The sequence below is a fragment of the Elephas maximus genome, chromosome 11 (assembly GCF_024166365.1).
Source record: "Elephas maximus indicus isolate mEleMax1 chromosome 11, mEleMax1 primary haplotype, whole genome shotgun sequence".
Lineage (NCBI taxonomy): Eukaryota > Metazoa > Chordata > Mammalia > Proboscidea > Elephantidae > Elephas > Elephas maximus.
Window position 1 is genome coordinate 96,587,687 of NC_064829.1, and position 24,115 is coordinate 96,611,801.

At 44.7% G+C, this 24,115-nt stretch overlaps 1 protein-coding gene across 2 annotated transcripts; it reads left to right on the forward strand.

Moving 5' to 3' along the window:
* The first annotated feature begins 4,914 nt into the window (after positions 1-4,914).
* ZNF175 (zinc finger protein 175) lies at positions 4,915-18,574 on the forward strand. Of its 2 annotated transcripts, none has more exons than XM_049901958.1 (5): positions 4,915-5,092; positions 7,306-7,660; positions 9,067-9,208; positions 9,454-9,549; positions 12,727-18,574. In XM_049901958.1, the coding sequence occupies exons 2-5, from the start codon at positions 7,367-7,369 to the stop codon at positions 14,331-14,333; spliced, it is 2,139 nt and encodes a 712-aa protein (XP_049757915.1). In that variant the 5' UTR covers positions 4,915-5,092; positions 7,306-7,366; the 3' UTR covers positions 14,334-18,574. The 2 variants fall into 2 exon arrangements, with proteins under 2 accessions (XP_049757915.1, XP_049757916.1); XM_049901959.1 differs by having other exon boundaries at positions 7,397-7,660.
* The last annotated feature ends 5,541 nt before the right edge of the window (positions 18,575-24,115 follow it).

Sequence of the window (24,115 nt, forward strand, 5' to 3'; positions counted from 1 at the left end):
TCAACTTGGTTAGGCCATGATTCTGAGTATTCTGTGGTTGCCCTCCATTTTATGTGTTGTGGATCCTAACCTCTACATGTTGATGAGTCAGGATTGGTGTAGGGCGTGTCTTGGGTCCCAACCTTACAGGAGGGCATGACTCAAGTCCCACCCTTACTCAAGTTACACCTTTCCCTGAGGTGTGGCCTGCATCTAAAGTATATTTGTCCTGGTGGGGTTCTCTCTCGCTACATCTGGACCCGTGTCTGGTTCATTGGTTCATGATCAACTGACCTCCAGTTTTTGGGACTTGAGCCAGAGGCCTGCAGCCTGACCTGCTGATTCTGGGATTCGCTGGCCTCCACAGCCACACAGGTGGACCTGATTGCCAGCTTTCTCAGCCCTGTGAGCCAGCAGCCTGTGGTGTGAACTGCTGGTTCAGGTTCATCAGGCCCTGCAGCCAAGTGGATCAGGAGAAGCCTACTCCTGACTCAAGAATTTGGGACTTTCCACCTTCCACAATCACGTGAACCATTTCCTTTATATGGGTCGTGTGTTCTGTGAGAAGTTGCAGCGATTTAGGGAACCCAAAGATGGGAGGGAGAGTACTGAGGGGAGAGGGAGCAGTTGATGTTAGAGATGATGGAGTGGTACAGCAGTTTGGAAAAGTTGGGCAATTTGGAACATCTTTAACCTCCGTCTCATAGGAACCAGCTTGATGTTGATCCTTATAAAAGAAATTATTCATTTAGTCACCATTCTAATGCTTTGCACACATTCACGGTTGAATCTGCCAATGAGTCCCCAAGGTAAGGACTATGATTATGCCCATTGTGCAGCTGGGGAAATGAATGCACCAAAAACACCAAACCAAACCCAGTGCCACTGAGCCAATTCTGACTCATAGCACAGAGAGGTTAAATCCCTTGCCACAAACGTCTAGCAAGGGGCAGAGCTAGGAGGCGAGGAATCCAGCCAGTCTGACTCCAGAGCCAGCCCAGTGTCTTAGGGTTCTCTAGAGAAACGGTAACAGTGATAGGTGTATGGTGGTGCAAGCAGTTAAACACTCAGCTGGTAACCAAAAGGTTGGCAGTTAGAATCCACCCAAGGCACCTGGGAAGAAAGGCCTGGAGATCTATTTCCAAAAGGTCGCAGCCATTGAAAACCTTATGCACAGTTCTACTCTGAAACACATGGAGTTGCCATGAGTCAGAATCAACTCGATGACAATTGGTTCAGAGAGATAGCTAAATAAATAGAGAGTAGATAGATAGAGAGATGTAGGTAGGTAAGTAGGTAGATAGATAAGATAGGTAGATAGAGAGATTGATTTATTTTAAGGAATTGGCTCACATGATTTTGGGGGTGGCAAGTCCAAAATCTGTGATTCAGGCTACAGGCTGGAGATGCCTGCAATCTTGTGTGCCAAAATCCATAGATCAGGTGACAGGAAGAGTGAGGGAGTCCTAGCAAAATGTTTATGTACAGTTTCGAGGCAGAACATACCCTTTTTGCTCTTAAGACCTTTAACTTACTGAATGAGGCCCACCCACATCATGGGGCGTCATCTGCTTTACATAAGTCCAACTGACTTAGTCACGTGTAACTACAGGTAGTTCCTGACTTGTGACAGGGTTTCATTGTAGATTCTGACGTAAGTCGAATACTTCATTTTTTTTTTTTTAAGTTTTCATTATTATTGCCTTTTATTATCTGTACCTTTATAAATCCGATCTTTGTCTTTTGGGGTAGGAAACATTACATCTGAGAACAATAACATCAGCAAATTAGCACTGCAACGTTGTATGTAGTACACGTTACTAACGAGACGTACGACAACAACAACAAAAAAGTAAGTGCGGTTCGTGTAACTCAAATGCATCATGAGTTGGACTACCTGTATTTCATTTCATAGGAGCTCCTGAGTGGCACAAACAGTTAAGTGCTTAGAGGCTAACTGAAAGGTCAGCAGTTCCAAACCACCCAGAAAGGACCAAGGATCTGCTTCTGAAAGGTCACAGCCGTGAAAAGCTTATGGAGTGCAGTCTACTCTGCAACACATGGGGTTGGCCTGAGTCAGAATTGACTCGTTGGCAACTGATGACTTCATAGAGTCCCTGGGTGTTGCAAACGGATAAGCGCTGGGCTACTAGCTGAAAGGTTGGGAGTATGAATCCATCCAGAGGCTCCTGGGAAGACAGGCCTGGTGATCTGCTTCTGAAAGGTCACAGCCTTGAAAACCCTGTGGAATAGTTCTACTCTGTATGCAAAGGGTCACCACGAGTTGGAATCGACTTGACGGTAACAGGTTAGGTTTTGCTTTAACTACTTCACAACAGAGCCTAGACTTGTGTTTGACCAAACAACTGGGTACTATAGCTTAGCCAAGTTGACACCTAAAATTAACCATTATACCTGGGTTGAGGGTGAACATGGGGTGGGTGAATTGGGTCCCAGGTGGGTCCTGGCTCCCAACATCTCCTTCCCTGCATGGTGGGAGAATAGCCTGAATTGAATTCCAAAGCTCTCCTGAGGGAAGTTGAAGAGGGTGGTCTCCAGAGGTGGGAGGTGAGGTCTGAGTAGGGGGAGCAGGAAGGACCCCTGCTGGGGTGTCTCTGACTCTGGGGTGGATTGGGCTCATTTGCCCTACAGTGGTTTGGGTATTCCTGATAGAGGCAGGGACTTGAGGCAGAAAATCAGAAATAGATGCCAGATGTCTGCTAGGAGGACCTAATCAGATGGTGTTGGGGGCCCCAGAGGAACCAGCCTCAGAGATGCTGTCGCTGCTGCTTTTGCCCCTCTGTGGTGAGGTGAGTGGTCTGGGACAGAAGGGGAGTTGGGAGCAACTGCAGCTACAGAGCTAAATGCTGGTCTCGCCCTAGGGTTCTTGGAGGAGCACCCAGGGTATGTGCTGCAGATACCAGAGTCAGTGACTGTGCAGGAGGGCCTGTGTGTCCTAATGACCTGCACCTTCTCCTACCCCAGGGATGGATGGAATCACTCAGGCCCCCTCTAAGTCTTCTGGTTCCTGAAAGGGGCCAGCGTACACTATGATCCTCCCGTGGCCACAAACAAACCCAACCAGAAGCTGCAAGAGAGGACTCAGGGCCAGTTCCTCCTCCTTGGAGGCCCCCAGACCAACAACTGGTCCCTGAGCATCAGAGACACCAGGAAGAGGGACAGCGGGTCATACTTATTTCAGTTGAAGAGGGGGCCTGTGATAAAATTCAATTTCACGTGTAAGACGCTGTCTCTGAATGTGACAGGTGAGGCAAGGGTCACTGCTCCCATCCCAGTTGTCTTAATCATCTAGTGCTGCTATAACAGAAATACCACAAGTGGATGGCTTCAACAAACAGAAGGTTATTCTTTCACAGTCCAGAAGTCCAAATTCAGGGTGTCAGCTCCAGGGGAAGGAAGGCTTTCTCTCTCTGTCAGCTCTGGAGGAAAGTTCTTGTCATCAGTCTTACCCCTGAGCCAGGAGCTTCTCAGTGCAGCGACCCGGGGTCCAAAGGATGCGCAGTTCTCCTGGCTCTTGTTTTTTTTGGTGGTATGACTTCCTCCTGTCTCTCTGCTTGCTTCTCTCTTTTATATCTCAAAAGAGATTGGTTTAAGACAATCTAATCTTGTGGATTGAGTCCTGGTTTATTAACATGACTGCCGCTAATCCCATCTCATCAACTTCATAGAGATAAGATTTACAACACAGGAAAATCACATCAGATGACAAAATGGTGGATGATCACACAATACTGGGAATCATGGCCCAGCCAAATTGACAGATATTTTGGGGGGACACAATTCAATCCATGACACCAGTCTTTGAGTGGGAGTCAGTGTGAGGGTTGGTGTGTAGGGAGGCTGGAGCTGAGAGGGGAAGAGCCACCTCTGGGACCACTCCTGGATTCACACCATGGTGTCCCCTCCCCAGGGCCTGGGTCTCTCTCCCTCTCTTTTTCCCAGCTCTCACCGAAACACCTGACATCCAAGTCCCAGGAACTCTGGAGTCTGGCCACCCTGGGAAACTGACCTTCTCCATGCCAGCCACCTGTAAAGGGAGGAAGTCCCACATCTTCTCTTGGATATGGGGCACCCTCATTTCCCTTGGTCCTCACTTCTCAGGGGTTACCATCATCCTATGACCTGGGGACTATAGCACCAATGTCACCTGCCCAGTGACTTTTCTGAGGTCTGGTGTGACCCCAGAGATGATTGTTCAGCTCAATGTCTCCTGTGAATGCTGGGCCAGGATACTGCCATCATCGCAGGCAGTGGAAGTCATTGTGGGAGGGACGGTTGAGTCCTGGGATACTTGAACCTGGGTGCTGGAATCTGGGCAGGGGAAGGGGACTAGAAGTATGCTAAACCCCATGTAGCCCTCAAAACTGAAGAGGGATGTATTCGTGAATTCAGATGCTCCACAGAACATGATCACCTGTGTCTTTCATGGAAATAACACAGGTAATAGAGAACATACCTTTTCCAGTAACACTATTAGCTTAGATACAGCGTATTCTTTAGTAAAAAAATAAATAAAAAAATTTTTGTGTGAAGAAAAAAGGTAGCCCTTAAATAAGCATGAAAATATAGGAAAAGGATATTTTTCAGAATATGCAATGTCAGTTTCTCCTAGCAAGGTATATACACGAGCGCTGAATAAGTCCCCTGCCAATGTGGGACAGTCCACAGGCTTTGTTCTCTGAGACTACCCCACCACTGAGATTGGATGGGCCTTTCTCAGTTGTACGGAATGGAAGTTATTTGAAGATGGCGGCCTCCAGTGGTTAGCTTTTTGTGGGCGCGGCCATGTCGTTCTCCCGACAAAGCCGCTAAAGAAAAAAAAAAAGTGAACGAGAATAGAGAAATCCCGTAATGCGCCGTGATAACTGTTGGCCCCAATAGTTTCAAAAAAGCTAGTGAGCATGCGCGTATGTCCACAGAGGTAACGAATCCTTGACAGGAAATGACCCAAACCGGGTGGCCCATAGCGACCATTTCACTAACGTGGCCACCAGTTTCTAACCCATATTAGAAACTGGTGAGGAATGATGAAGTGATTTGGGGTGGTTGTGATGGAGGTTCTGTGCGGTCAGTGATGGGAGGTCGGCTTGAGGTGAGTGATGAGGTTCCGTGCGGTATCTGTGAGGTGACTGATGGGAACATCTGTAGGGTGAGTGAGTGAAGGTGGGTCTTTGGGATAAGTGATGCGAGGTCTGTGGAGTGATTGATGGGGGTCTTTTGGTTCAGTAATGGGAAGTCTGGGGTGAGTGGAGCGTCTTTGGGGTAAGTGGGGGGTCTGTAGGGTGAGCGGTGGGGGTGTGTGGGGCGAGCGGAGGGGTCTGTGGGCTAAGCGGAGGCTATGTGGGGTGAGTGGTGGGGGGTCTGTGAGGTGAGTGATGGGGGCCTGAGGTGAGTGATGACATCTGTTGGGTGTCTGGGGGGTGAATGATGGGAGGTCTGGGGGGTGAGTGATGGGGGTCTGTGGGTGAGTAATGAGGCCATCTGTGGGGGGTCTGTGGGGGAAATGGGTGCATCTGAGGGGTGAGTGATGGGGGTCTGTGGGGTGAGTGATGAGGGTATCTTGGCATGTCTGTGGGGTGAATGATGGGGTCTCTGAGATGAGTAGAGTGTGCCGTGAGTGGGGGTCTCTGTGGGGTGAGCGATTGGGGCATCTGTGGGTTGAATTATGGGAGTCTGCACAGTAAGTGATGGCATTGTTTGTGAGGTGAGTAATGGGAGGTCTGAGTGACCGGGCTGTAGGGTGAGTGGTGTTTTTAAAATTAAGTTGGATGATTGGCTCATTAATCTTCAACCCCTTGTGTGTTTTATTATATACATATATAAGTATTTTTGTAATTGTTAAATTCCAAGTGTACTTCAACATCAGGTTTTATATTGTTGGCCTGTGGAACATGTCCACTTGAGGACACTGAATGTGCATTTTAAGACGGCCTTAGTAGGTGACAGTGGAGGACATTTGGGGAAGAGATTAACTGCTTGGTGGACTGTGGGAGTCAGTGATTCATTGGGAGCAGGGAGCTTCAGGGATTGGAGGACACCGAGGGTCACATTGTAACGCATTCGGGGGGACCAATGATTGGCCTTTGAGCCAAGGCTTACTGGCGGAATGGGGTGCTATCAGCAGAGCTAAAAGAGCTTTGTAACACTTGCCCAAGCATGGCAGAAGCCAGGCTGAAGGGCCAAGGGTCAGAGAAGGGTGTGCCTGTGAGCACAGCTGAGAAGAGGCTGTCCTGATCAAAGAGCTGTATTCTGGATGTTCCTGAACCTGAACTGTAACCTATTACTTCCCTAATAAACCCCATAAGTGTGAGTATGGTCTGTGAGTTCTGTGTGGCCATTGCAATGATTTATCGAACTCAGTAGAGAGTGCCATGGGAGGGATGACTGGTGTAGGAATTGGTATAAAAAAAAAAAAAAGAAAAGAAAAAAGTTGGAAGGTGGAGGTATGTCTGACCTCCACCTTATAGGGATCAGCCTTGGGCTGATGTTGGTCTTGATTCTCTGTCCTCTGCCTTGTGAAGTTAGATGAGGAAGTCTGCTACAACCATGCCATTTTTATATAGGGACTCCTCCTGTCAGTAGAGCGGTGCTGAAAATGTAAAAATAAAAAGGATGGCTCTATATCATCAAGTTTTATCCCAAGTCTAAGCTCCTTCACCGTGATCTCTACCCTGTCTCCAATTCGCTTCCTAGGGTGAGAGGTGTGCAAAAAGAAAGATGAGACAAAGGCATTTGTTTAGAACCTTAATTGATCATTGTTGTTTATTGCAGTGGAGTAGATTCTGACTCATGGTGACTGTGTGTGTGCAGAATAGAACTGTGCTCCGTAGGGTTTTCGAGGCTGTTACTTCTCTGAAGCAGATCACCTGGCCTGTCTTCCAAGGCACAACTGGCTGGGTTGAACCACCAGCCTCCAGACAGTAGTAGTCAAACGCTTAACCGTTTGTACCACCCAGAGGACTACCCATTACTGTTCAGTCGATTCTGACTCATAGTGACCCTGTACGACAGAGTAGAGCTGCCTCATAGGGTTTCTTTATGGAAGCAGACTGTCACATCGTTCTTCTACAGAGTGGCTGGTGAGTTTGAACTGCTAACCTTTCTGTTAGCAACTGAGTGCTAAACTACTGCACCACCAGGGCTCCTTACCCAGGAGCTAGTATCTCAGTATTCTCATAACTAGAAGTGACAGAGCTGCGATTAAACCTTCATTAAGTTTAGTTCAAATCTCATGGTCTTTTTCTTTTATCCTGACTGATAACTAGAGTTAGATTTTTCTGACGTTTTTCTGCTCCTTATCCATAGTGTCTAGCACAACGACCTTGACCTGAGGACCTCCAGGAACTATGTGTGGAATAAATGCTGAATGACTGACCACTGGTCACTGCCTTTCCAGGGCATCTTGGCATCTCTGCAGAGCCCCTGGGTCTGGCCATATCACAGAGGTTCCAGGATCTCCCTTTTTCAGCCCAGCCTGCCTCTCCCCAGCAGCTCTGGTTGGATCCTCCATATGCCCACCCAGCTTCAGGACCCTGGGAAGAGTGGAGTGGTCAGCAAGAGAGACCAGAAGTTGAAGCCCAGAGGGGCCATGCCTGTTGATATGAATTTGCCCTGGAGGCCCCAGGTCCTAAGTCCAGAGGAACAGGACCGATCATGTAAGGTAAGCAGGAGCAGACCTAGGGACAGTTCTCCAGAACTGGGGGGGCAGACACAGGAAGATTATGGACTCCGTGTCTCGGAGATCGTCTTGATCTTCTTGCTGAGAGGGATCCACATGTGGCTGATGTCCCCACACCTGGAGGCCACATGTGTTACAGAGGAAACTGAACCAGCTGATGAAGCAAGGTGGATTGGGATGAAGGGTTGGCTCTCTGTAGGAAGCTAGGTGCCTGGTCTGGGTGGGAAGCTCCAGCAACAGGCAGGGAAATCGTAGCCCCTCCTCTGCTCAGCATAGGCTCAGCTTGATCCTCAGATTCTTAGCCGGTCCTCTCAAGACTCCTACTTGGTCTTTGAGATTGGCTCATTTCTCTTTTATCCTGCTGAGGTACAGAAAATTCCCTTTCTCCATAGTTTATAGAGTCACAGGGAGTAAGTAAGAACAGGCTTTTAAGGGCCATGTGATTTTTCCTGTTTAAAAGAGGAATAAAAATACCCTGGAATAGTGTTTCCAAATTGCCAACAGATACTAACATTTGGATTTCAAACTTCTCACTTCCAGTCTAAGTTTTACCAGCTCTCAGGAGCATAACTTTCCACTCTTAAGTAGAATTTGCTGTTCCTTAATTTGAACCTCCAGTGTGGTCTGCTCTGCATGTATTTCTATCCGGAGCTGAACTTGTATATTTGCTTCCTTTCCAAACCTCCAAGTTGCTGGGAGGGTTAGAGCTTATTTAATTCTATGTCAAGTCGCCAGGACCCAGCATAATGTCTGGCATTGTAGTTGCTTAATAAACCTAATGCAGGTTATTTCTAAGTTAGCTAGAGAACTTATTTCAGTCCTCATTTTTGACAAAAGAATGACTGAATCAATGTAGTCTACAATGAATGGCAAGATATCTCTATAAGTTGTTTTTTTAATCCTCAGAAGGATAATGTGAAACAAGTATTTAGTGGGACCTCTGTGTGATGCACAGGGCAGTGGTTGTTCAGTGATAGAACTATCGCCTTCCCTGTGGGAGACCTGGGTTCAATTCCCTGCCAGTGCACTTCCTGTGCAGCCACCACCCATCTGTCAGTGGAGGCTTGCATGTTGCTATGATACTGAACAGGTTTCAGTGGAGCTTCTGGAGCAAGACGGACTAGGAAGATGGGCCTGGTGATCTACTTTCAGAAATCAGCTCCTGAAAACCCTGTGGATCACAATGCTCTGATCCCCAACTGATCATGGAGATGGCACAGGGCCAGGCAGTGTTTTGTTCCATTGTGCGTGGGGCTGTCCTGAGTCAGCAGCTGACTCAGCAGCAGCTAACAACAACTATGTGATGCATCATGGGAAAAAGTTATTAAAAATAACTCCCTGTATGTAACTTCCCCTTCCACCAATGCTGACTAATTTATATTGAGCAGGAATGTGGTGTTAAGGGACCAGTGTCATTTGAGGACGTGACTGTGGACTTCAGCAGGGAGGAGTGGCAGCAGCTGGACCCTGTCCAGAGACACCTGTACAAGGAAGTGATGCTGGAGAACTACAGCCACTTCCTGTCCATGGGTGAGCACAGCTGACCTGGGAATATCAGATGGGCCTCATTGAAGGGATTTCCTTCCTTCTTGTGGAATGCAGTTGGGACATCTTAAATATGTAATGGTTTGTGCCAGATTGTTCTTTCTTTTTGGCCTCATTGTCCCCGTTGAAAGGTGTTGACTTTTCTGATGAGCAAATAGAAAGCTTCATTGAAAGACCTCTCTAAAACCCAAACTGTTACACCCGAACCTGATATCTTTTTTCGTTAACAGGGTATGACCTTCCCAAACCAGAGGTGATCTTCAGGCTGGAAAAAGGGAAGGAGCCATGGACGGTGGAGCTTAAACTCCCATGTTGGAGCTGTCAAGGTGAGTGTTACCTGGGTGGATGGGAGATACAGGAACAACACTCAGCTGTGCTGGGAGAAGCTGATGCCTTTGAAATTATGTTAAGCAAAGCAGAAGGTAATAAGGTCCCTGGGTGGCACAAACAATTAAGCGCTAACTACTAGCCTAAAGGTTGGCAGTTCAAACCCCCCCAGAGGCTCCTTGGAAGACAAGCCTGGCGATCTGCTTTCAAAAGGTCACAGCCATTGAAAACCCAGTGGAGCAGTAACTAACAACAACAACAACAGAAGGTAATAAACCTTATGAACTGCTTAAGGATAGTTGACTTTGGCCCCTCAGATATCGAATTGCCATCTCCACTGGGGGCCCTTTGCCACTGGGGCTCTCTTCCTTGCTTGGCTCTTTGGAAGGAGAACAGCCCTCATCTCTACTCTGGGTAGTATACCAGTCTTCCCCCTCATTACTTTCAGCTCTTTCCCTGTAACATTTTTATTCTACTTACTGTCCCGTGGTCTTTGATTCTTTCTTTATATGTGTGCATAGACCTGCCTTCTTTCAAAATCACTGTGTGGCACACTCTTGCTGCTTTGAGTTCCTTTTCCTTTTCTCTCCTTCTCACTGTGAGATGTCTCAAGCTATCATTGACAGCCAGCCTCACATGGTATCCTGTCTGTACCAGATCCATCAGAATTCTCACTCACTGCCAGCTCCCCTTCTCTCCAGGCCACTCTCCCCACAGTTGACTTTGTAGTCACTGACTTACCTTTTGTTGTGCTTTTTCCCCCTCTTTTTGATATTACTAACAACCTCTTGACCTTTCCTTTCAATGTGCTTTGAGTGACCCACCCTGAGGGTCTGCTTAGTGGAAGTATTTCTGTTACTATTGTTTGCGCATCCTGTGATGAATTCATTGCAGTTCCCAGGGCAGGGCAGACCAGCATCAGCACTCCAGATGAGGCCCCTCCCACCTGCAGACTTTTTTGATTTATTCCTTTTATCTCCATGCCCCATCCGTCTGTCCTCCCCCACCGTGGCAGCTGTTCTAATGAGTTTGCTGTGTTTGAGTTGGTGTTCTTGTGAAGACTCGAGTATTTTTGTATTTGTATTTTCAGCTTAGTGTATGTCAATGCTAACCACTTAGAATATAAAAAAAAAAAGAGACTGAATTTATGAAAACAAGCAGGAGAGTATATTTTACTCTATTTTAGAAGGATATTTTCAATATATGCTGGGGTAAATTCCAAGGAACAGAGACTGTCATTGGATGGAGAGGACACTGGCATGGGATGTTAAAAACATCAGCGTTTGTATGTTAACACGTCTATTTTAATGGAAGGCTATTCAAAAAATAAGCATTGGAATGAGGGCCCAGAGAGTGACTGCTTTTGAAGTCCCCATAGAGGTGGGGTGAGGTGGGCGTTAATTTTAAGTGTACAGGTCTCTTAACTGCTCCATGAAGCAATTTTTAATTGGAACGAAGGAGAAGATAAAACAAACTTCAGTGGCTGTAGAGGATATGAGTATATATGTGTAGATTTGGGAATAAACTGGACTCTTTTTGAGGCAACGTTGTTAAGCTGTATGGGAGAGTTATAGATAAGCTTTTCAGCACAGGAGTATATGTTTTACACTGGCAGTAATTTAAATAGTATTAGGCTCAGCATTTATAAGCTAAATGAAGTGGAACATTAAAAATGTTCCAAGTTTATGCCTAGGGACCCAGTGTGTAAAATCCCCAGGATAAATGAAAGCCAGGGTATAAAATATATATATATTGCTATATAAAATTAAAAGATGAATGAGGTTTTTGGATTGGGCAAGGGTCTGGAATATAATTTATCAAACTGAAAGAGAAAAGATACTAGATATGACAATTATATTATACTCAGTGTTTAAATCTCTGGTAGATTAAAATAATGGTATCATTTAGTCATTCTATTATTTTTATTGAGACTCTGCTATACCTTGGGCATTGCACTAGTAAATTGGATGATCAATACTTGCATTCATGACCAAAATGGTATATTTGGTAGCATAAAGCTGAAAGCTCTAATGGAGACTAAGGTTCAGTAGCTCAAGTAACCTAGAACTATTTTTCTCCTATAAAACACTTCCAAAAAAGGCTAACAAGAAGTCTTGCTTCTTGTACTCATTCAGGTACTTAAATTTTTCTCAAGTCATTGCTTCACCATCGCTTACGATATTGTTGATCTGCATGATTTGAATCTGGATGGTCTCCAAAGCCAGCTTCTCCTATGCAGGAAAGGGGAGAAGGGCATTGAGAAACTGTGCCAGCCATCTTACCATCCTGGTCCAAAATTGGTACATAGCATTTTTAGGCACATTCCATCAGCAAAAACAGAGTCTCATAGTCACATCTTATTGCAAAGGACATTGGGAACTGTTATGTGCCTGGCCACAAGTCTACTTCTATGGAAGAAGGGTAAAACATTCTTGGAACAGCCAGTCTTGCAGTATACTATTCTCAGTGTATATATATATATTCATAAGTTTAAGAAAAACCATTGCAGCTTCATGGAGAGTTGGAGAGTTTGGGCATAGGCATTATTTCACTACTTGGCCATGTCAGGAAGGTGAAGATTTAATAGTTTTCTGAAGAGACACGTAGGGCTGATGAATTTAACATTGTTTCTAACAAGTGAGAGGAAGCAGGGAGATTAATGAGGCTTTAGATCTGGAAGCCAATGAAGATCTATACTCTGAGCCACCTCCTTTAGGCTTTGGCGATCCACAGATATTTCCTTGTAATATCTTTGTCTGTTTTATCTTCTAGTCATCCTACTGCTTCTAGTTATCTAGACTACCATGTTGGCTTTATTCAAATCTAATCATTCCCACTGGATTTGCACAGTGATTCAGGCCAATTACCCATTCTGTGCTTTATTTTCCTCATGTGTAAAGCAGTGGTAATAATTGTAACTACCTCATGAGGTTGTAAGGTTTAAAAGAGTTTCTATGTGCAACACATAGAATATTGCCTGACACATCCTAAGTGCCCTATGGAAGTGCTTGGCTTATAACAAGGGCTATGTGTTTATTCTCATTGTCACCATCATCATCACCACTATTACATGATTCAGCAATTTCCCTGTGTTTGGTCTCCATCAGCTCCATATGATTTCCCCTCTATTCTCTGCTGTTTATTGTGTCTGTTTCATCTTCTCTTTCTCTTTTTAGCTGAGAAGTTTGGACTTGAAACCCCACAATGGGAAATTTCTGAAAAGGCTGCATTTCACAATGAGATGGTGGGTGAAGTGATAAGAGACAGCTTATGGTGTTCCACTGGGGAAGAACTGTGGCAGGATGCTGACCAGAGAAAGAGAGATCAGGAAAATAAAAATAAACCTGTGCATCATGATGCTTTCCTTAACAAGCAAAGACTGAATATAGAGAGAGATCGTGACTATAACGGCACTGGAAAAATCATTCATGTGAGGCCCCACCTTGTTACTTCACAAACACGATCTCTTAGATCTTGCTCATTTGCAAAAACTTTGAAACATAACCTAGAAGTAAATAGTCAAAATGAAAGTAATGCCACAAAACACCTTGATAAGACTATTGGATATAGTCATAGTGCTAATAGTAGCTGTAAGAATATCCATTTAGAAGAGAACTTCTGCAGAGATAATCAACGTAGAAAAGTCCTCAGCCATAAACAAGCACTTATGCATCATCAAATTCATACTGGAGAAAAATCCAATGAATGTACTGAGTGTGGGAAATTCTTCACCCATAAGTCATCCTTCCTTACCCAACAGAGAATTCATAGTGTAGAAAACCTACATGAGTGCAGCAAATGTGGAAAAGCCATCACTCCTAAGCCACAACACAGTGTTTATCTGTCAGTTCATACAGGTGAAATAACTTATATATGTACTGAATGTGGGAAGGTCTTCATTCAGAGGTCAGAATTCATTACACACCAGACAACTCACACTAGAAAGAAACCCTATAAATGCCATGAATGTGGAAAAGCTTTTTGCCAGATGTTATCTCTCTTCAGGCATCAGAGAATTCATACTAGAGAAAAACTCTATGAATGTAGTGAATGTGGGAAAGGCTTCTCCCAGAAATCAGACCTCAATATACATAGGAATATTCATACAGGAGAGAGGCAATATGCATGCAGTGAATGTGGGAAAGCCTTCTCCCAGAAGTCAACACTTAGCATGCACCAGAGAATCCATTCAGGAGAGAAGTCCTATGTGTGTATTGAATGTGGGCAAGCCTTCATCCAGAGGGCACACTTGATTATACACCAGAGAACTCACACTGGAGAGAAGCCTTATCAGTGCAGCAGCTGTGGGAAGTCCTTCATCTCCAAGTCCCGGCTCCATGCACATGACCGAATTCATACAGGTGAGAAACCTTATGAATGTAGTAACTGTGGAAAAGCCTTCTCTCAAAAGACACACCTCAACATACACCAGAAAATTCATACTGGAGAAAGACAACATGAATGCAGAGAATGTGGGAAAGCCTTCAATCAGAAATCAATACTCATCATGCACCAGAGAATTCACACTGGAGAGAAGCCTCACCAATGTAGTGACTGTGGGAAAGCCTTCGTTTCCAGGGCACAACTCAGAGAGCATCAGAGAATTCACACGGGAGAGAAACCCTATGTATGTGCTGAATGTGGGAAGGCCTTCACTGGGCGGTCAAATTTCAATAGACACAAGACAACTCATTCAGGAGATAAATCTTACAAATGCAGTGATTCTGGGAAACGCTTTGCCCAGAAATCAATTGTCAGTATGCATCAGGGTATTCATAAATGAGATAAACTCTGTTGAATAGAAGAAAATCTTCTCGTGTCAGATCTAATGACATTATAGAATTCATGCTTCAGAAGAAAACTCTAGGAATGCATTGGATATATAAGCACATCACAAAGTCTCATATTTTATGTGAAGGAAGTTGTTCAGAAAAGAACTCTTATGAATACATTGAAAGAAGGAAATCGTTCATTTATTTGTACTAGCCTTGTTAAGGATTATAAAATTCAATCCTGGCTAATATATTGGGAAAAGCCTTTTTATAGAAAGTATTACAAGGAAGATTGTTACCAAATTATTTACAGGAAAGTTTGTTGACAATTATATTAATGATAATCCTCCTTATTGTGGAATGTTAAATTTATTTTAAGTGCCAGCAACCTGAATGATATACTCTCAGTTCTGTAGTTTGCTCAGAATTCACTGCATAACAGGAGCTATAGGTGAGTTGTAGGCACTAAGGGAGAACTGAGGAACAAAAAGCATATAATAATGCAGAAAACAAATAGCTGAATGGCAGAAGACTATCCTTATCAGTAATTAAATGTAAATAGATTAAGCTCTACTTAAAAAAGGCAGAGATTGGCAGAATGGATTTTAAAACGTGCCAAAAGGTGAAGAACCCACGTGTACATCAACAGATGAATAGATGGAGTTCTGATACATGTTACAACATGGATGAACCTTGAAAACATTATGCTAAGTGATGTAAGCCAGACAGAAATAGATTAATGGGTTTGGAGTTTCTGTTTGAGGTGATAAGAAATTTTGGAAATATAGTGGTGATTGCACAACATTATGAATGTAATTAATGCCACTGAAATGTATATTTAGAAATGGTAAATCTTGTTATATATATTTTATCATAAGAAAAAACAGTGTAAAAATTGTATAAGATTTTCACATTTTAATATGTATGAATTTTACCTAAAAAAGAAGAAAACTAAGAAAATAAGACAGAATGGGGGTTGGAAGTGGGTAGAGGTAGAGATGCAACAAGAATGGCAGCGTGTTGATACTTGCTGAAACTGGGAGATGGGTACATGGGTATTCATTATATTACTATCTTTACTTTGTATGTATTTTTAATTTTTCTGAATTAAAAGTTAAAAAAAATTCTTTTAAAATGCCATTATAACTACATCTGAGAAACAGAATAGCATAATCTTTGAGTAGTCAGGCTCAGGAGCCACATTCTTGGATTTGATTCCTGGTTCTAATCCACTCTCTGCAAACTTAACTTATTTGTCCTGACTTTCTCATCTATAAAAGTAAGATTATAATATTACCTATCTTACCAGTTTATTGTGAGAAGTAAATGAGCCAGTGTGTGTTAAACACTTAGAACCATGCGTGAGAAAATAAGTGTTGATGACATTTAGTTGCACTCTGTATTTCTGAAACTGTCTGGGCTCCTCCGTGCTGGGACTGGACGTGAGGGGTAAGATTTTAGTCCATTGGAAGTCTTTTCTAAATAGGTGAGGGTGTTTGGAGGTGCACAAACATCCGACTCCCAGGATCCCGTCAAGGCGGATGAGAGGCCAATACAACTGATTAGAAGCGTGGTCTGAGAATGCTTCTGGGAGTGGAGGCTTCTCATGTCGGTAACGTGCTGGGCTTTGGAGAGCACATCTGTTCTGTCTCTTCGTGTCATTGCTCCCTGACTAGGGGTGTAATATCTGTGATTCTCACCTGGGGAGACCAGGAATGAGGCCTAGCTTTAGACAGCACTTAATGTGGGGTGGGAAGGCTCAGAGGACTCTCTAAGGTAGTGAGGGGTTTTTCTGTTATATGGGAAAAATAGTATGTACCTATAAGTCCCTAGGTGGCACAAGTGGTTTGTGATCAACTACTAACCAGTTGTCTGACAATGTGTTGTACTGTGGTGACTTGAGTGTTGCTGGGATGCTGGGAGATATGTCACTGGTATTTCATATTCCAGCTGGGTCACCCATGGTGTACAGGTTTCAATGGAGCTTCCAGACTAAGATAGACTGGAAGAAAGACCTGGTGATCTACTTCTGAAAAAAAAAAAAAAAACTGGCCAGTGAAAACCTAATGAATAGCAGAGAAGCACTGTCTGATACAGTGCTGGAAGATGAGCGCCTCAGGTTGGAAGGCACTCAGAATACAAAGAGGGAAGAGCTGCTTCCTCAAAGTATAATCAGCTCCAATGACATGGATGGAGGAAAGCTTTTGGGACCTTCATTTGCTGATGTGCATGACTCAAAATGAGAAGAAACAGCTGCAAACATCCTTTAGTAACCAGAACATGAATTGTATGCAAGCATAGCAATGAATGTTAGGACGGTGTAGGACGGGAGAGTTTTGTTCTGTTGTACATAGGGTCTCTATGAGTAGGAACGAACTCAACAGCACCTAACAACAACAGCAACTAACCTAAAGGTTGGTGGTTCAAACCCACCCAGCAATGCCGCAGAAGATGGGTCAGCTATCACAGAGTTGGTATGACCATAAGAGAAACAGTGCTGGGCTGTGAAACTCGATGATCTGCTTCCATAAAAATTACAGCCAAAAAACTCTATGGGGCAGTTACTCTGTAACACAGAGGGTCACCGTGGGTTGAACTGACTCTAGGGCAACAGGTTAGTATGCACCTAAGACCTGGAGGTGGTGCCCTAACCAGTTTCAGGAAGGAGCTTGGAGGCAGTTCTGGGCAAATCTTGAACCCACAGAATACAGACACTGGCCAGGAGTTCCAAGACCCCCCAGAGTGTGCTCCTTTCTCAGACCTGGATTTACTCTGTTCTGCCACCACGTGGGGACCATTCCTGGGAATTTTAGCTCCAGCCAGGTAGTCACTCCTCACATGGGCCTCCCTAACCCCCTACTTAAAGGCAAGTTCTTTCTCCTCACTTCTAGAAAGCTGTGCTTTTCACTGCCATCCCACCTCTCTGAACTCACAATTCTTCTCGGACTGGTTCTTCCCAACTCCTTTTTTCCCTTACCCCCTACAGTCAAAACTTCTCCAGTGTTCTGATCTCCCTTTTGGTCTCATATTATTTTTCTTTCCTGTCACTATCAAGCCTTGGGACAAGTCAACAAATGCCCAATGCCTGTTGAATAATAGATGGAAGAACATGGAAGCTGGTTGGGTAATTAGTTTTAGGAAATCTGGGTTTCAGTCATATGAGGTTATGTTCTCAGGTTTGTAAAAATATATTCTGTGGCCTTGGAGAACTAAAAGATGGGTAACAGTCTAGAGGGACAAGGGGTCAAGAGTTTTAATTGTGTTTCCAGCAAGAGAATGCTTGGAGGGGTTGGAGTAAGGTGAAGAATTCTGGAAGAGACACTCCATGGGTGCTACTGACTGCTGGGCTAGGTTACCTCAGGAAGAAGAAGGGAAGGTCAGGCAGGAGGACTGCATGGTGAGAGCAACACAAGACTGGGTCAGGAATGCTGGCACCAAGGTGTATTCCCCATCAACTAACTAGAGCTGGTGAGGCTTGTGGGAAATGCAGGGAGGGCCTGAGTCCTGTCCACAAGCCCCACGCAGGCACAGGAAAATCCAAATTTGGGATTGGAATCCCAGCTTCTGTTCCAATTTTAAGGGCTCAGCTAACAGTTTCCAATGCCTACTGTTTACCAGGACTGAGCTGGGGCTGGGGACAAACAGGATTCAGTCTCAGCTTGGGCCCAGTTACCCAATCCTCCTGCCCTTCATGAGAAGCTCCAAGGAACTTGCGTGGCAAGAGAAAGTTCCTAACTCTCAAGTTTTTTAGAAGAGAAGCTTCAGGGACCTGATGACAGGGGAGGAGAGGGTCACCCTGCTATGAGTCACTGGGCTGGGGACAGAGAACTTGCTTTACTTCCCTTGACAGTAGTGGGAGCTCCCCGTGAAGGGACAGTTTGGGGGCAGAAAGCTAGTTAGATCAGTGGGTGGTGATGGTGGTGAATGGGCCAGGACAAAGGGGGCCATAGTCAGAAAAAGAAGACATTGTTTCTGAATAGGGTTCCCAGGAGATGATCCCCAGTTAAAAGCAACCCCTGTTCTCCATCTAAGGGGATGTGGAAGGAGGGAAGCAAACAAGAGTTTTTGGGATGAGAAGAACTGCTGCAGAAGTCACCCAAGATCACACCTGAGGTCCCCCTTCCTCCAGGCCTGGGTGCTGCCTCCCTCTCCCCCAGTTCTGACCTAGACACAGACATCCACATCCTGCAGACCCTGGAGTCTGGCTGCCCTGGGAACCTGGCCAGCACCAGGTTCAGGGCCTGCGAGTAGGAAAGCCCCTCACCTTTTCCTAGAAATGGACCATCCCTTTCTTCCTTGGTCCTGGATATCTTGCTTCTTGATGTTTAGCCTCTATCTGTAGCTCCAGGACCACAGCACCAACTCCATCCTAGAGTTGGTGTGACCACAAGAGAAACAGTGATGGGCCATGAAACCTTGACTCCTGAGGGCTGGGCCATTGAGGGAGAAGTAATTTGTGCTGGGGACCTGGAGACCTGGCTGGGAAAGGCTTAGTCCTACCTCTGTGGCTCAGAGGGAGGTATGAAAGGCCACTCCCTGAGCACCCCCTAAGAATGGAAATTTTCCTGTCCCAGGTATGCCAAAAAATCAGGCCATCTGCCATCGAAGGAAGAGGCCCAGGTAGAAGACAACATCTCTGGGGCTGGGATGAGGTCGGAATCTGTCAAGAGCAGAGCTGAGAACTGAGCTGTCACATGTCAAAGGTGTTGGTTGCTTAAGATACCAAGCCAAAATGAAAGTAACAGTCAAGGCTGTAATCACTTACTGTTGTAATATAAGCATAAGACTAACCTAGAGAAAACACCCACTCCCCCGTAGTTCCATTTTTTCCACATGGAACAGTGCCAAGTGAAGGTCAGGTGAGTCAGCACAGATGTGGGAAATTGTCTCACTGCCAAGGGATCTCCCAACAAAAGTTTCCTGCGGTTTTATGGACCCAGGGACTGGGGATAGGGTGAGGGGGAAGGGCTGGAAAGGGAGAAGTACTGAGTCAGAGTGGAGAAAATTGTCTTCAAGTTTCCACTGCCACCCCTGATAAGGAGATCTTGATAGAGGTGCCTGACAAAGGCCCCTGATAAAGAGGCCTCCAATCACAGGTACCTGGGCTGTGAGTCCCCGAGTGGTGGAAACAGTTAAGTGCTCGGTTGCTAATTGAAAGGTTGGCAGTTCTAGTCCAATCAGTGACACCTTGGAAGAAAGTCCTGGCAATCTACTTCTGAAAACTCAGCCATTGAAAACTCTATGGAGCACAGTTCTACTCTAACACACCTGGGTTTGCCATGAGCTGGAATCTACAACGGTAACTGGGTGGCTGGTTGGGCTGAGAATGCAGATAAGTGAAAGAGTATAGCTGGCCAGAGGGGACAGAGTTATTGACTACAGCTACCTTCAGAGACTGCAATGCACTGGCTATCTACCAAGTCTGGTGTGGGGAGGGGAGCCTCCCCCCACAAGACGTGCCAGGTAAAGCCTTTGTTATTGCCTATGGCCGGGCCTGAAAAATCACACATACGTTTTTGGCCATTAGTGAGACTCAGAGTCTCTACCAGTACAGTTGTGAGGTGGGGTCTCAAAGCTCAAATCCTGGGGGGCTGAGGTGAGCCATGAGAAGCCCCATTAATCCTCAGTCCTGATAGTCAGGCTTCTCCCCACTATTCCTGCTTGTATTGCACAACTCATTACCAAATCCAAGGCTGCTTTTCTGCCTTGCCTCCCACACCTCTCTGACACATTTTTTGCTGTTGACCATTCACCAACCTTGACATCTTTCCCCACTGCCCTTGCCTATGGCAGCCTCATTCCCACCTCTAGTGAACTCTAAGAGGGTAGGGGGCTGGGTATCATCTAGATCCTCCAGCAGTGCTCAGTAAACTTTGTTTATTGAATGGGCCTGTTATGGATTGAATTATACCCCCCTCCCCCAAAGATACTGTCTTGGTTATCTAGTGCTGCTGTAACAGAAATACCACAAGTGGATGGCTTTAACAAAGAATAGTTTATTCTCTCACAGTCCAGTAGGTTAGAAGTCCGAATTCAGGGCTCTGGCTCCAGGGGAAGGCTTTCTCTCTCTGTGGCCCTGGAGGAAGGTCCTTCTGATGCAGCAACCTTCCCTTGGTCTGGGAGAATCTCAGCACAGAAGTCTTAGGTCCAAAGGATGCACTGTGCTCCTGGTACTTCTTTCTTAGTGGTATGGAGTCGCCATGTCTCTCCACTTGCTTCTCTCTTCTATATCCCAAAAGAGATTAGCTCAAGACACTATCCACTCCTAAAGCTCTCATTGACACAACTGCCGCCAATACATCCCATCATATCATAGTGGTAGGATTCACAACACATAGGAAAATCACATGAAATGGTGGACGCCAGATTGAATTCAGTAAAACTAGATGGTGTCCGGCTACCACCACTGGCTGCTCTGACAGGGGTCACAACAGAGGGTCCCAGACAGAGCTGGAGAAAAATGTAGAACAAAATTCTAACTCAAAAAGAAGGACCAGACTTGCTGGCCTGACAGAGACTGGAGAAACCATGAGAGTATGGCCCCCAGACGCCCTTTCAGCTCAGTATTGAGGTCATTCCTGAGGTTCACCCTTTAACCAAAGATTGAACAAGCCCATGGAACAAAACAAGGCTGAAGGGGCACACCAGCCCTGGGGCAGGAACTGGAAGGCCAGAGGGAACAGGAAAGTTGGTAATAGGGAACCCAGGGTTGAGAAGGGATAGTGTTGACATGTCGTGGGGTTGTTAACCAATGTCATAGAACAATGTGTGTACTAACCGTTTGATGAGAAACTAGTTTGTTGTGTAAACCTTCATCTAAAGTACAAAATAAATAAAGAAAATGGCAGACAATCACACAACACTGGGAATCATGACCTAGCCAAGTTCACAGACATTTTGGGGGGCACAATTCAATCCCTGACAGATTCATCAAAGTTTTAATCCCTGATACCTGTGAGCATGTCCTTATTTGAAAATAGGGTCTTCGAAGATGTTATCACTGAAGTTAACTTGAGGTTATACAGGAATAATGTAGGTCCTAATCCAATATGAGGGTTACTTGGGTGGCACAAACAGTTAAGTACTTGGCAACTACCCAAAAGGTTGGCAGTTTGAATCTGCCCAGAGCCGCCTCAGAAGAAAGGCCTGGTGATCTACTTCTAAAAGATTGTTGCTGTTGATAGGTGCTGTCGAGTTGGTTCCAACTCACAGTGACCCTATGCACAACAGAACACAACACTGCCCGGTCCTGCGCCATCCTTACAATCGTTGTTATGCTTGAGCTCATTGTTGCAGCCACTGTGTCAATCCACCTCGTTGAGGGTCTTCCTCTTTTCCGCTGACCCTGTACTCTGTCAAGCATGATGTCCTTCTCCAGGGACTGATCCCTCCTGACAACATGTCCAAAGTTTGCAAGATGCAGCCTTGCCATCCTTGCTTCTAAGGAGAATTCTGGTCATACTTCTTCTAAGACAAATTTGTTCATTCTTTTGGCAGTCTGTGGTATATTCAATATTCTTTGCCAACACAATTCAAAGGCGTCAATTCTTCTTCAGTCTTCCTTATTCATTGTCCAGCTTTCACATGCAGATAATGTGATTAAAAATACCACGGCTTGGGTCAGGGGCACCTTAGTCTTCAAGGTGACATCTTTGCTCTTCAACACTTTGAAGAGGTCCTTTGCTGCAGATTTACCCAATGCAATGCATCTTTTGATTTCTTAACTGCTATTTCCATGGCTGTTGATTGTGGATCCAAGTCAAATGAAATCCTTGACAACTTCAATCTTTTCTCCGTTTATCATGATGTCGCTCATTGGTCCAGTTGTGAGGATTTTTGTTTTCTTTATGTTGTGAGGTGCAATCCATACTGAAGGCTGTGGTCTTTGATCTTCATTAGTAAGTGCCTCAAGTCCTCTTCACTTTCAGCAAGCAGGGTTGTGTCATCTGCATAACACAGGTTGTTAATGAGTCTTCCTCCAATCCTGATGCCCCGTTCTTCTTCATATAGTCCAGCTTCTTGTATTTTCTCAGCATACAGATTGAATAGGTATGGTGAAAGAATACAACCCTGATGCACACCTTTCCTGACTTTAAACCAATCAGCATCCCCTTGTTCTCTCCGAACAACTGCCTCTTGATCTATGTAAAGGTTCCTCATGAACACAATTAAGTGTTCTGGAATTCCTATTCTTCCCAATGTTATCCATAATTTGTTATGATCCACGCAGTCGAATGCCTTTGCATAGTCAATAAAACATCCTTCTGGTATTCTCTGCTTTCAGCCAGGATCCATCTGACATCAGCAATGATATCCCTGGTTCCACGTCCTCTTCTGAAACCGGCCTGAGTTTCTGTCAGTTCCCTGTCGATATACTGCTGTAGCCATTTTTGAATGATCTTCAGCAAAATTTTGCTTTCGTGTGATATTAATGATATTGTTTTATAATTTCCACATTCGGTTGGATCACCTTTCTTGGGAATAGGCATAAATATGGATGTGTTCCAGTTAGTTGGCCAGGAAACTGTCTTCCGTATTTCTTGGCATAGACAAGTGAGCACCTCCAGTGCTGCATCTGTTTGTTGAAACATCTCAGTTGATATTTCATCAATTCTTGGAGCCTTGTTTTTTGCCAATGCCTTCAGAGCAGTTTGGACTTCTTCCTTCAGTACCATCGGTTCCTCAACATATGCCACCTCTTGAAATGGTTGAATATTGACTAATTCTTTTTTGTACAATGACTCTGTGTATTCCTTCCATCTTCTTTTGATGCTTCCTGTGTCGTTTAATATTTTCCCCATAGAATCCTTCACTATTGCAACTTGAGGCTTGAATTTTTTCTTCAGTTCTTTCAGCTTGAGAAATGCCGAGCCTGTTCTTCCCTTTTGGTTTTCCATTTCTAGCACTTTGCACACGTCATTATAATACTTTACTTTGTCTTCTGGAGATACCCTTTGAAATCTTCTGTTCAGTTCTTTTACTTCATCAATTCGTCCTTTTGCTTTAGCTGCTCGACGTTCAAGAGCAAGTTTCAGAGTCTCCTCTGACATCCATCTCGGTCTTTTCTTTCTTTCATGTCTTTTCAGTGACCTCTTGCTTTCTTCATGGATGATGTCCTTGATGTCATTGCACAACTCGTCTGGTCTTTGGTCACTAGTGTTCAATGCATCAAATCTATTCTTGAGATGGTCTCTAAATTCAGGTGGGATGTATTCAAGGTCATATTTTGGCTCTCGTGGACTTGCTCTGATTTTCTTCAGTTTCAGCTTGAACTTGCATATGAGCATTTGATGGTCTGTTCCACAGTCGGCCCCGGCCTTGTTCTGACTGATGATATTGAGCTTTTCCATCGTCTCTTTCCACAGATGTAGTCAATATGATTTCTGCATGTTCCATCTGGAGATGGTCCATGTGTACAGTCGCCGTTTATGTTGGTGAAAGAACGTATTTGTAATGAAGAAGTCGTTGGTCTTGCAAAATTCTGTCATTTGATCTCCGGCATTGTTTCTATCACCAAGGCTGTATTTTCCAACTACTGATCCTTCTTCTTTGTTTCCAACTTTTGCATCCCAATTACCAGTAATTATCAATGCATCTTGATTGCAATTTCAGACTGTAGCAGCTGATAAAAATCTTCTATTTCTTCATCTTTGGCCCTAGTGGTTGGTGCGTAAATTTGAATGATAGTCGTATTAACTGGTCTTCCTTGTAGGTGTATGGATATCCTATCACTGACAGAGTTGTATTTCAGGATAGCTCTTGAAACGTTTTTTTTTGATGATGAATGCAACAC